General features: G+C 37.5%; 2 protein-coding genes across 4 annotated transcripts in view; one reads left to right on the top strand and one right to left on the bottom strand.

Moving 5' to 3' along the window:
• Positions 1–13,778, top strand: part of LOC145464280 (uncharacterized) — a 212,611-nt gene that overhangs the window by 14,777 nt on the left and 184,056 nt on the right. The window lies entirely within an intron of this gene.
• LOC145464297 (eukaryotic translation initiation factor 3 subunit C-like) lies at positions 40–11,495 on the bottom strand. The gene is made up of 12 exons (XM_081448144.1): positions 11,436–11,495; positions 10,195–10,320; positions 8,480–8,546; positions 7,636–7,723; positions 7,254–7,337; positions 6,522–6,619; positions 5,050–5,099; positions 4,851–4,916; positions 4,235–4,322; positions 3,359–3,451; positions 3,005–3,083; positions 40–2,717 (listed from the first exon to the last, which is right to left on the bottom strand). Exons 3-12 carry the CDS (start codon positions 8,522–8,524, stop codon positions 2,563–2,565), a joined length of 846 nt encoding a protein of 281 aa, XP_081304270.1. The 5' UTR covers positions 8,525–8,546; positions 10,195–10,320; positions 11,436–11,495; the 3' UTR covers positions 40–2,562.

Raw genomic sequence — 13,778 nt, 5'->3', positions numbered from 1 at the left:
CTACACTTTTATAGTTGTTGTTAAATGTTCAAAACTGAAGTGGAACCACAAGCCACAGTTGAGCTGTTTCACTGTTGAGCTTTGAACATTTCATGACATTATCTCTATGGGCTATAAATAAGAGTGCAGACTATGGAAAAATGTGTTGATTTTGTATTAAGAACGAACAAAAAAATTATATGGCAAATTTGAGTGAAAATCAGTGTGAAATTGCATACAAGGGTGATAATTTTTATCAAGCTAGCCTCCAGTCAGTTTTCTTTCTTTTTGCTCTCATGTCGGCCAATGTGATATATTGAGATCACACCAGAATGAAAATCACCAGAATACCCTTGTTCCCTCCTGGGTTACTGTATTTACTCAACTGAGCACTACCCCCCTCCCCAACTGGTTGTTTCCCCCAATTGAGAGCCACGTACAAAGGCAAAAATAATAAAGAGCACCGCCCTTGAATAAGGATCTCTTTCATTCACAACAATATCGTGTTCATTAATGAAGCTTCAGCAGACTGAATTGTTCTAGGAGTATTTACTGTCCAGTGGCCTGGGTTGTTTCAAAGATGGACAATGACATTCCAGATGAATCACTATCCAGCGGATAGCGTGGTTTGTTTTGTTATCACTTATCCATTGGATAGTGATTTATCTGGTAGATAGTGCTATGCAGCTTTCAAACAACAGGGGCCCGTTTCTCCAAGGTCCCAAAACGTTTTTGCACCCGAAAAACCACAGCAAAATCTCCAACCTTATGACTTAAGAGCTGATTTATGCACAAATTCTTATTATGAACAGAGGTTCCCTTCATATAAGAAGTTTCAGGCATATACACCTCTTTGTCTTAAAATACTGGTTAACTAAAAATGGCTGTGTGGGCCCGAAAAATTTCCGAGGCTTTTGAGAAACTGGCCCTTGGGCCATGGATTACCATGATTTTCAGCTCGAAATGACTACATTTAACTGTTAACTTTGTCTGTTTCCATTTACAAAATTGTCATGAGGTTTTTTGAAGAGCACCACTCTCAAATAAGTGCTGCCCCTAACTGCTAGGTTTCAGTAGCGATGAAGTTGATGAAGTCGAAGTGTAGAGCAATATGATCTAGTGAAAATCAAACCGACAGAGTCGGAAGCAGAACTCCCATTCCGCTTATGACTTTGTCGCTTATGATCCAGTGAAAACTAGATTGTCGGAGTCAGAAGCAGAAGCGGTAGAATAAACCAATTACAATTTTTGATTCCACGCCTTGTAGTTGGTTAGTTCTTCCTCTTCTGCTTCCAACTCCGACAATCTACTTTTAACTGGATCATAAGCGACCGAGTCATAAACATAATCTGAAAAAATGGAAACTCGATTCTTAAGACTCTAATCCGTTGAGCTTATGACTCTGCTTATGACTGATTTTCAATTTTCACTTGGTCATTAGCACTCTTAGGGCTCCAGCTACGACTCCGACTCTGTCAGTAGTGAAAACCAGCCTTAAAATACACAGCAACTCTAACACCAAATATTTAAAGAGTGCTGCAGAGAGGAAATAGAGGAATATCATAGTCAGTGTCTAACATAACAGAGATATTGGGAGAATAAAATAACTTCATCAACTACAGTTTATCACTGGCATCACTCAGCTTTATTCACTTACAACATGTTTACACATTTGAAGATTTCGAAAGTAAATAGTGGAGTCCCAATTTCTCAAATCCTGAGTTTATTAAATCTGTTGATTAAATTACTTGAAACAAAAAGCCTTTTATGAATTGATTTAATCCACTTGCACACTCAAATTTTAAGAAAGGTGTAATCCACATTCAAGCCTAGTGGTCCACATGGCTGGTGCTATTTTAATTTCTGTAGCATGAAGCAAGTAGGAGTAGTTCTACCCCAAATCTTAGAGGCGATGATAGCCCTAAATGGGGTTACCCCAGCACTAGTTCATCAGGACCCATTTATACTTGCTGCTTAAAGAGATGCAGCTGTGAGACTATGGTGTTTTGTGCAAGATAGCCTGCACAGCAAGTGCTCCCATACGAAGGCCTTTGTCTACATTCTGGCCACACACAAATCGGAGTGGGAGTGAAAATATTGATGGCGAAGACCAACCCCTGCTTCTTCAAAGATTTTTGCTCCCACTCCAATTTGCCCACAGCCAGAATATGGAAAAAGCTTCTCGCATGGCAATGCTTGCTTCGCAGGCCAGGTTCTGTTCTGCTGATAAATTTGGCATGATATCTTGAAATAATACCTTGTTTTGATAAACAAAGATCTGTATCTGTAATGAAATGGGTGTTGTACAAAAAAACTGTTCACTTAGTAGCGATAAAACAAAACCTTAGGTTCATATTATTTAATGTACTTCATTGCCACTTACAGTTTTTCAAGCTTTAAATTTCCAAAATAATTTTTGTCTGCCTAACTGGATCAAGAAATTGGAATTCCATTGTTCATTTTAGTTAATGTGTACTCAAATTCATCACATTTGCTGACAAGGACAGTATCAGCTTGAATCACAGACAGGCCATAACAAGTGTTGCCATGTTCCTTGATTAAATTATGCATATTGTCTTTAGATTAATAAGATGATTGTGTCTGTGGCTGTTGGTAGGGCCGGTCATACTGGCACCCATATCTCTCCTGCCAGTTGTACCGATCTTGCCTGTCCTGTTTTTCTGGCCTGTACTTGTCGATCATAATGTTGCTGATTTGTCGACGATAGCGGCCTTGACCTGGAAATTAGTAGAGAGTGGGTAAGTCAAGCAATTAAAAAATTAAAAAGGCTTCCTAAAATACTCATTGAGTAATACGGGTTATGCCTTTTGCACTAACAGTCTCCATTTATCTGGAAATAACACTGGCCCAGAAAGGGGTCTTGCGTTTCTCAAGCCTTTTGTCACACTAGCAAACTGTTCACAGGCAAAATAATCAAACATTAAGCACTATATGTAGACTTAGTGTGAGAGACACCTGTAAAAGTTTTCCCAAGAGGAAAAGAAGTACTCTAAGCAGTTCATACCTTGTCTGTCCTTGAACTGAACAAATCCTCCATGTCTTGTGTCATAAATACGCTCATTGTTTTCTACCAAAGTGCTGACCTGAAAACAAGTCGTAAACACTCTGTATTAAAGTTGTTTGATAAGCTGTAAGTTGAAAAGCTAACAGAAGGGGTTTCATTAATGTTTTCAACAGGTCAGGGCAACTGGCTTTCACAGGTGGGCCAAACTATTTGATCTGAAATTCTTTATAAGAAATACTTTCCACTAGGTGATCAAACCAGCAGGTCAAAATAGTCTTCACAGCTGGTCAATTTGCCGGTGCCCAACCCTTAATGAAACACCTGGCTAATAGACTACAGTATTTCAGATTTTACCTTATCAGCTAATTGCAGTGCCAAGCTCTGAAGGAGAGAAGGCTCGGCTCCTCGGCACATTACAACTGTCTGAGTTGGCTCATCCCAAGAGGCCTGGAGTGAGAACACAACCTTTATTAGACTTGAAATTTGAATTCTTAATGACCACTCAACAAAGCAATTAAAACAAACAAAACAAACAATTTTTAATAGTTATGATATGAGCCTACCCTTACCAGCATACGATCAGTGACATTGCTGGCAAAAACTACGGGCTTGTGAAGCCTGTTGGTGCGGGTTAATATGTCAGAATTCCACTGATAGCATGGTTTTATAACAATTCCCCAGAAACCTGTTTTGATTTTCTCTGGTGAATTCCATTTAAACTCCAGCTTTGAAGCACAATAATCACATTTGATAGTTAGACACAGAGGAAAATTGTTTTATATTACAATTCTCTGACATCTTAGGAAACTTTGCAGTTAAGTGGTGGACTGCAAAACCTTAAATGGTTATCACAGAGGGCTCTAAGCAAGATTAGAAGACATGGGGTTCAGACCCTGATCCCAAGTGGTAAGTCTTACATGTGTAGCTTTCTCTGTGCAGATGTAAAGATTGATTTATAGTTACAAATTACTTATTAAACTGCTTGACTGTGAAAATAATAATAACTACTTCTAATCCGAGAGTGAGGTCTTTACGGGAAAATCTCAGACTGAGACCTTGCTGTATTGACAAAGCAATAGCGAGATCTACACAACAAAGTCAAGGTAATTCTCGTGGGCATTACAGGAGAATAATGCCCTATGATTAGCCAATCAGAGCGCCTGTAATATTGGATACCAGAACAAGTCATATAATAATATTAATAATTAAAAACGAAACAATATCACAAACCTGCAGTTCTTCATTGATGATCATTTTGCTGATAGTGCTGTGCACCACAGACGGAGGCAAATCAAACATTTCAGCCAATGTATACAAACTACAAGTAAAGACAACAAATAAACACTTGAGCTGACACTGGCACACCAATCACAAATAGACTGGATAAAGATTGTTGGATAACTGGCCATTTATACGAGAAAAATAAACCTTGGCTTCCACAAGCTGCAGCTTACATAAGAGGTAAACTGGACCATTTATACTAGCGGGGCTTATATAAGATGTGAAGTGCTCCTATAAATGGATCACAGCTTATTCATGACTAATGCCTTGCTTTTGTGCTGGTTGTCATAGGAATCACAGAATTGTACCGGCTGTGACACAAGTGGAAAAATTGGATAGAAATACACCTTTATGAGTGATATTCAGAGCAAAATAAAGCAAACAGGATGCTTTCAAGAAGGAATGCTAATTTTGATTTTGACATTACCTAGTGAAAGTCATGCATAACAATTAACAGAGATTTTCATCAAGAATATGGTGCACAAGTTTTTCCAGTGGAGGTAGTGTGTATTGTAAACATTGCATGCATTGCTACTTTTCCCCATTCTTCTAAATGTTTAAGTACCTCAATGAGTCATACACGCTGTTATATGTGAACAAATATGTTCTCAGGCTTTCCTCTTGAATTTTCCTGTGAGAAAAAAAGAAAAGCCAATTTCACATTATTTGATGATCGATGTCACTTTCATATCTACTATGCACTTGATCATACATCCGATTTTTTACATTGAGACCTAAAGGCGGAAGCTAAAAACAGACTTTACCTTAGCAACATTTCTTGTACTTGCTCTGTTTGGCGAAACAATTTCCATACCTATCATGCCACAGAGAACGGTTTTTAACTTGGTGTATTTTTGCCTTAATATGTATCTTATTTTATATAATTATTATCTCAATAATTCTTATTTATTAGTTTTTTAATTCTTAGTCAGTCAGGACCCCATTGATAACAGTACTTTGTAGTGAAGGGTTATCCTGGGTATAATAATAATAATAATAATAATAATAATAATTATTATTATTATTATTATTATTAACAGTAACTGGACCAGGTGGAGTACAATTCAGGGAGAAATCACTCAAGTAATTTCAAAATCGGATGAGCGCGAAGCGCAAGGCTGGTTTGAAATCACGAGCATGAATTTTTCTTTATTGTACAGCACGAGGTCCAATTACTAATTAATAATTGTATCTATCACAAAGTTTTGCAATTAAAAATGTCTTTTGAGAAATTCTTTTGAGCGAACACGTCTGTAGCGCTTTTCATGAGTTTGAAAGCTGTGGGAAACTTTGCAAAGGAAGGCATTGAAGCAAACGTAATTGACGTGCAAATTACTTGGGTATCCAATTACAAAAAGTTCAAATTGGATACCTGTAATTGGACATCCACATGATTGTGTGCCAGTTACGTGACAAATTGGTGCACAGAGAACCAATCACGATCACGAATTTTGTTATGGATATTATTATTTCTATTACTACTACTATTATTACTATTATTATTATCATTATCATTATCATTATCATTATCATTATCATTATCATTATCATTATCATTATCATTATCAATATCATTATCATTATTATTATTAGAAAGAAAGATAATCTAACATTCACCAAGCAATCCAGGCAGCCAAACAACCAACAAAAAAACAAGCACAAAGTCAACTAGAAATGAACTTTTACAGGACAGTGAAATCTGGTTTTGTTTGAGGCGGGTCACACTGAATGTCACGTCTGGTTAGTTTTGTGTGGTAGTTCACACAAAATAATCACTACAACATTAGTTTGTCCTGCTGAGTCACCCATAGAAGAACTGGTCTTCCTGAAAATAACTTATAAACTGAAGGGATGTAACAAATAAAGCCCTAAGTGACTTTTGGAAAACTTTGAGGTAACCAGCATTGAAATACCTCCCAGCCATGGTTGCAGTTTACTCTTGTCTTCATTACTGTCTAAAAGGAACTCGTAATAATAATTTATTACTAGTTCTTTTTAGGCAAGGCTAGAGTAAACTATGAAAATTGCTGGTAGGTATTTCAATCCTGGTTGCCTCAAAATTTTCCAAAAGTCACTTGGGGGCTTTATTCCATGCACCCCTTCAATTAATGTTTTACCGGTTAGAAGAAAACATCTGTCATATTTGAGATTCCCGCATTCTTTCCCGACCAATAATTAGTTTTTTTTAGGAGAAGATTGGTTTTAAGTTCACTTAGTTCCAACAGTTTCATGTTACCTTAACAGCTAATATGTAGTCCTTGCACTGTTTCCAGTCTCCCTTCTTCATGGCTTTGGATGCAGCCACTACATGTTCACGCATGCTCTCTGGAGGACCTGGAATTAATTAAGAAGTATGTAAGTCAGTGGCCTGTTAAATACCATGAAAATAGACTGCAAAACATCCAACAACTTACCAACATGAACACGAAAACAGAAATTAAGAAGTGTCTTTTTCATAATATATCAAACACAAAAGACCATGTTTGACCACATTTCCAAACACTGAGAAGAGAGTGGAAAATATGACGTGTAGTGGAGTATTTTTGATGAACTTCAAGGTGTTTAAAAATTTGGTCTAATACTGTCTTAAGTGTTTGATATAATCTTCTCAATTGAAACTAAAACTAAGGAGAAAACAAAGAAATGAAATCGTAAAAATCTATGCTAATAAAGATCAGATATCCAAACACCATCATGGTCATGATTTCCTTTATTTAAACTTGATGAATTATTTCTATTTTAAAACTCATTACAATGAGTCTGAAAATTAATTTTCAACAAACATAAGCATGACTGATGTTCTCCAAAATAAAATAAGACTTCAGTTTATTTATTAGATTGGTCATACGGTGACGTCAAGGGAAAACACTTATCACAACTGTTTCCTGTAGTGACAAAACATTTTCCATTCAAGGAACAAATGGCCAGCAAATTTACAAGTCAAGGAAAAACAGCTTCATGTACTAACCAACTAAAGTTTGCTTTTCTCTTTGTCGTAACTGATAGTGGAAACTCTTGCTAAAAATACGTGGTCTGTAGTCATATGCATGGGCTGAAAGAAAAAAACAAGCAGAAAAGTTACGCTAGTCTTGCAAGTCCCTTCTCATGCAGTGTAGAGTAGATATAATATAATACAACAAACTTCAAACAAAAAACAGAAGAGATCTTCCTGATATCAAAGCCAGATTTAGTGAGAGGGCTGATAGGGCCACAGTCGGTTTGTTTGTCTAGTAAATCTATCCCACAATGCAGGAAATAGAATATTACAAAGTCTACATTTTTACTTCTTGCCCCTAAGTTGTTGGACTTGTACATAACAATACTTGGAATGTTTTGTTTTGAACACATACCGGCCATCCAAGGGATTTCCATTAACATTGCTGAAGTAAGATAGACACACTCCAACAGCTCAAGGTTTATATGCATGTGGAATGGAACCTGGAATTCAGATAAAACAACAATGACGGGGATCAAAAGGGACACTATTGAATCATTCAAGTAACTACCTCCTTTAAAAAGAGGATAAGTACCAGGGACAAAACTGGTTTCACATCACTACACATAATAGGAAGGCACAGTGGCCTCATGGTTACTGCGCTTGTTCTCGGATTGAGTGGTCTTGGTTCAAGCTCTGGCTGGAGAAATTGTGTTGTGTCCGTGGGCAAGACACTTCACTCTCAGAGTTCCCCTCTCCACCCAGGTGTATAAATGGGTACCGACAAATTTAATGTTGCGGGGTATTCCTTTGATGGACTAATATCCTATCCAGGGAGGAGTAGAAACACTCCTAGTCTCTTCATGCTACAGGAACCAGAGATAGGCTATGGTCTGATGGGCTACTTAGTTCATATGCAGACTTCATCTCTTTACACACATTACTTCTCAAAACAGTAACACTAAGTAACAAAACAGCGACAACATAGCATCCAAGCATGACTTTCCTGCACAACATACACTGTATGACCACTGTAGAGGAACATTAGACCACTCAGATTGACCAATCATAAACATTTACCGCATAGAGCATTTGTTGAACTGCAATAAAAATGTACGCAGCATTTTTTTTAGATCTCCATGAATGTGATCACCATTTGATTTCATCCATGCCTCCCCCCCCCCCAACAAACTCCTTCACCACCTTCTATTCCAGGAGGACCATCCATCTGCCAACAGAAATTATTCTGGTTACAATACCTGTCTATCTCTTCTCAATCTTTTCTTGTTCTGGGGTTCTCTCATACTGTCTCTACTGCATTAAACCCTGAAAAGCAATTTCAAAAAATGCAATGCAATTTTTAGAATGATGTTGCGCTCTGTGAGAAACATATATCTTATGAGATGTTTTGGTGTGTAGTATTGCTGTATAGTTTTACAAGTTGTGCTACAGGCTCGCCAAAATACAGCACAACTTGTCAAAATACAAACATCGAATAAAAATATAAAGCGATACTACATGTACACACCAAAACATCTAATAAGAGATTTGTTACCCACCTGCTGTAGTCAAACAATTCATCAATGAAAGAAGGAGAGTGTGACAGTTTTGGGTGTGTGCGCTGACCTGTATGGCAAACAGGTTTTCTACTGTAAAAATAACTGTACAGAATCGCTGTATATTTGTACTGTTATTTGGATAGTATTCGCTGCAGTTGGATAATAAATACGGGTTATTGACCGAGCATGAAGTCAAGATGGCTGGATATTGGCCAAGTTCTTATTTCGGGTGTTTATGGACTGAGACGGAGTGAAGGTCGTAAAGTTGCAAAAATAGAACAAGGCCAATATCCAGCCAGCTTGATCAAACAAGCTTACCATATTTTCCCGTGTATAAGTCGACCTTTCAAGACCTAAAAATCAGTCCAAAAATTCGCCCTCGACTTATACATGGGTCAAAACTTGAGATCCAAGCGCCAGTCAAATAATTAGCATAATAATTGTCTTTCAATGTTAACAAACATGTGATAAGCGGCAGCACAGTTTACAACGTACGTTCGCTTAGCGATCTGTCTCTCCATATCAGAGCTTCAAGTTAAAATGCATCAACATTTATTCGTTAAATTTTAACCTGGATCTTGTAGACACTCACTGGCTCAATTTTGTCATAAAGAACCAATATTTTTCCTTTAAATAAAGCTGTAGTAAAGCCGCTCGGAGAAAATATCTTTTGCGCTTGGAACTTCTCTGCTTGGTAAGCTGGCAGGATACGAGTGCGAGGACTTCTGTACCAGTACTTGACCGATTTCAAGGCTTGACTACCAAGTTCCCAACACACGCTTTGCACTTTGTTTATGGCGTCGTTCTGAAAGTCGTGAGCTTCTTTGGTGTTTTGCCTGTCTTATAAAGCCACTTTTAATCTCTTCGCACTTAAAAAGGCTTGTTTGAAATCCTTACGTTTGAGTTTTGTGAGCATTTTACAAAAATTATCATCGAAAAGTCTGCATGCACATGTGTTGCTAAACTGGGTAAAACGCTCGTATACGTGCCATAATAAGCTTTAAAACTGCGCATTGAAACATGCTGTGATTTGTTTACATATCTGTGGTAGCTGAAAGATAATTTTAAGAAATACAAGATAAGTTTTCCAAGAAATTCTTACCTGGAAATTAAGAAAATCTAGTTTTTGGCCTCAAAAATTGGGGGTCGACTTATACACGGGATCGACTAATACACGGGTAAATACGGTAGGCAATAAAGGATTCATTATATGGCTTTCAGGGAAATTTTCTAGCGGGACACAGTACGTAGTCCCCGGCAGGCAAGATAGCCCCATCTTGCCCACTGGGGTAGCCAATCACAGTGTAGGATTTGGTTCATCTTCCCCACTCTTGGAGCTAGCCATATAATAAGTCATGATATTACTGGTATCTGTGTGTTCTGCATTTACTAAAAAGGCATTATATCACACAGACCTGCGCAAGAAGCTCTTTAGCTCTTCCACTTGACTGGACATCATGCAGTGCATTGTGTGCATCCTTGATCATGCCATGCCTGAAGGCACACAGGCCAAGTTGTACCATGGTCCTGTTGTAGAGAATCTGGATGGTGCAAAAACAACACGGATCATCAGAGAATAAAGACAATCGTCAAATAGTTGATTTTGTCTTGATGAACTACATGTATCAAATTCTCAGCAACGGCATTACGAAATGTATTAATAAATTAACAAATAAAAAATATATGGAATTCATATAACATCTCAAACTTCTGACAAAAGAGAAGAGCTCCTAAATTTTCCTAAAATTTTAAATGTTAACTTAGCTAATAAATGCAGGTATCTTCAAGAGTATGGTAATTAATAATGAACAAAACAAATACAGAAAACGAGAGAAAAAGAATAAAATAAATTTACTGCAAAAAAATCCTAAGAACAACAGTGAAAGAGAAAAGCAAACAAATAAATGACTGTAGGAGTTGCTTTTATTACAATACTGGGCAACAAATTCTACACTGTATGTTTCATTTACTAAGGCTTAAGACAAAAATATTGACTGTGGCCAACTCTCATGAAACACGCAGCAGTATGAACACCAGATAGTCTTAACACAAGACTAGTCTGATATCACTTCTTCTACTGCTTTATCTACCACATGTGTAAAACTCAGCTCAGTAACCACAAATACTACGCTTGTGGAAAACATATGGACACAGTGAGATATAAGTTTCTAGTTCAAGTAAGCTGAGAATTAAAACATACCAGTGCCACTTACTTACGTCTTTCGATAAATTTATGATAATTTTTTGGCAAATTATCAATGGTTTCTAAGTTTGCAAATAAAATTGCAAGACCTTTTGCAGACAGAGATGCCATTTGTCAGGTGAGTGTGGCGTTTGACAATGCTACTTCTAATGGTTCTTCCATTTTGATTGCCCATTTGAAATGGGGATCAGGGTTGGCGCATAGGTGAGAGTGCTCTCCTCCCACCAATGTGGCCAGGATTTCAATTCTGGCCCGGTACCATATGCTTGCTCCGAGGGATTTTCTCCTGTTTCTCCCACTCTCAACATCTCCAATTTCCAATTCAATCATGATAGAGGGTCATCTGCATGAAACCCAGCTTGGACTGATGAGGCTTCCTCTCTGAATATTATTATTTATTTCAAAAGTAGTCCAATATCAATCAAAGGGTAGCCAAAATGTTGTTACACAAACCTGCGTTGGAATGTCAGAATGTTGGATGGTCTCCTGTAAATGTGACATGAGCATCAGATCTTTTTTACCATGCTCGGTTCTGCCGCAAACTCAAAAGATCGCAGGCGGAAAATATCAGGATTCGAGAGCCCACGTGTCTTTTGGTCAGCGCCAACCAAAAGACACGTGGGCTCTGGGAACAAGATTGTCATGTTTTAAACCAAGGTACGCATGCGCGGTGAAACCAGAACTCCTAAAATCTTCGGTATCGTGAAATGCTGGAGTAGAATGTAGTGTAATAAGATTTCAATTATCTGTATTGTTTCTGACTAATTCAAAATACTGAAATCCAGAGTCGGATTCTTAAACAAAGTTTTTTGGGAAGGTGTTTGGCACAAAAGTTAGTTTTTCGCAATATGAAGCGGGTTTTATCTATAAGGCATATAAAGTACTCATTCAAGTTGTATTCCGACGTAACAATGTATACTGTGGTTTATTGCCAAAAAAAATAAATAAAGTAAAGGGCATGTATAAATAGACGCGTTTTACTCGTGTTTATACCTACCAAAGAATTTTACTATTGTTCAAATGGAGCAGAAGAAGAGGACACTACCGGGGTAGAGCGATATAGACTCCAGCTAAACCAACAGAATATGTTAAACAATGAACCTATGTGAGCTTTTTACTGTATAAAGCGAGGGAGCCGGGTTCAGGTGCCTTTCAATGGTGTCAAGCAAGGGGTGTGGTGGCCTTAGGGTAAGAGCTCGAGTGCGAGTTCGAGCCAAGTGCGGGAGTGATGGTAACTGACTTGCTAAAACCATTTTCCTCAGTCTAATAAGGCAAACAAATCGGAGCTCCATTCCTGAATTATGATTTTCGCTAATTCCACTTAAACCTTCCTTTATATGAAAACTCACTTGACTTGAATTATGCATGTTTTTACTCTTTCCACGCCATTACCAGATCATTTATGCGTCTTTTAAATTTTTTATTTTTTCACTGGAATTTATGTTAATATCACCCAACGTAATTTCCTGCCCCCTCGAGTGTGTAGATGCACCTATGTAAACACGAAAAAAGTCCTATATTGTTTCAGTAAGATATCGTCACTCCGTGTTTACAAACTCTCATCTAAACACACCTATCGACCAATGAGAGCGTGCATAGTATCTCAATTATTTTATAAGAACTACTTATTATTTATTTATTTATTAATTTATTCATTTATTTATTTATTTATTTATTACAATTAATGGCATACAAAAAGAGAAGCCAAAGGATGAAACGCAAAAGAGTCAAAGACCCCATATTAAATACTTGTTAAAGACCCCATATTAAATACTTATTAACCGAGAGTGAGGCCTTAACGGGAAAATTGCAAACCGAGACCTTGCACTGTTAACCGAGCGATAGCGAGGTCAATGCGGCACTGCCGAGCTCGAGCTTTGAGATTTTCCCGTGACTGAAGACCCCAGTAATGTCCACAGAAGGTGGATTAAACTGACGGTTTATCAACGTCAGTTGTAACACTGGGCTCAGTAACGAAACATACTAAGCTTGTAAGATTAAACATATTATTCTAAACTCCTGAGCGATGGACCATCATGTTTTGGAGGAGAAGGTTGGGCTACTTCCAATAGAAAATTCCTGCACAGCAAAAACTGCTGAAAAGAAATCTTGCAAGGGGAGCCATGAGGAAAAAAATCGAGGAAGTTCTTTCTATTATCATTATTTTGATTTTTGACATTAAAAACATTCTTGCACAAGTTATTGCCCACCGAAAAAAAACTCATGCACAACCTAAAGGTGAGAAAGAAATGTCATGCCCCCCAAAATTGCCAACCCCCCAGCCCCTCAAAAAAATTTATAATGGTCCATCTCTAAATATCCGTAGAAGTAGCATGACATAGCGTGATGTAATGTTGAGTACACGTGGTGTGCATGGTTGAGGAAAGAGAGCAAACTCAAGAGCTAGCTAACAGAGAGTTTTTGAAGTTAATTAAAATAAAGGATGATCCAAAGAAATGTAACTTTACAAGTGATATTCAGAGCAAAATAAAGCAAACAGGATGTTTTCAAGAAGGAATGCTAATTTTGATTTTGACATTAGCAGGTGAAAGTCAGGCCTAACAATTAACAGAGTTTTTTCATCAAAAATATAGTACAAAAGTTTTTCCAAAGAGAGTTGCCGTAGTATGTATTTTAAACATCGTATGCATTGCAACATTTCCCCTTCCTCAAGATGTTTAAGTACCTCAATACACGCTGTCATGATATGTGAACAAATATATTCTCACGCTTTCCTATTGAATTTTCCTGTGAGAAAAAAAGAAAAGCCAATTTCACATTATTTTATGATTAATT

Source organism: Orbicella franksi, chromosome 12, assembly GCF_964199315.1.
Source record: "Orbicella franksi chromosome 12, jaOrbFran1.1, whole genome shotgun sequence".
NCBI classification, from domain to species: Eukaryota; Metazoa; Cnidaria; class Anthozoa; order Scleractinia; family Merulinidae; genus Orbicella; species Orbicella franksi.
The sequence above is the reverse complement of the archived record's forward strand: the minus strand, read 5'-3'. Positions and strand labels throughout refer to the sequence as shown.

What these genes read in the sequence shown, in the direction of transcription:
- LOC145464297 (XM_081448144.1), bottom strand. Translation starts at nt 8,524, where the DNA reads ATGAGAGAACCCCAGAACAAGAAAAGATTGAGAAGAGATAGACAG. An exon ending in AGAAAAGCAAACTTTAGTTG is followed by an intron (nt 6,620 to 7,253) that starts GTTAGTACATGA and finishes AATTAATTCCAG; the next exon opens with GTCCTCCAGAGAGCATGCGT. An exon ending in CACTGCAATTAGCTGATAAG is followed by an intron (nt 3,084 to 3,358) that starts GTAAAATCTGAA and finishes ACTTGTTTTCAG; the next exon opens with GTCAGCACTTTGGTAGAAAA.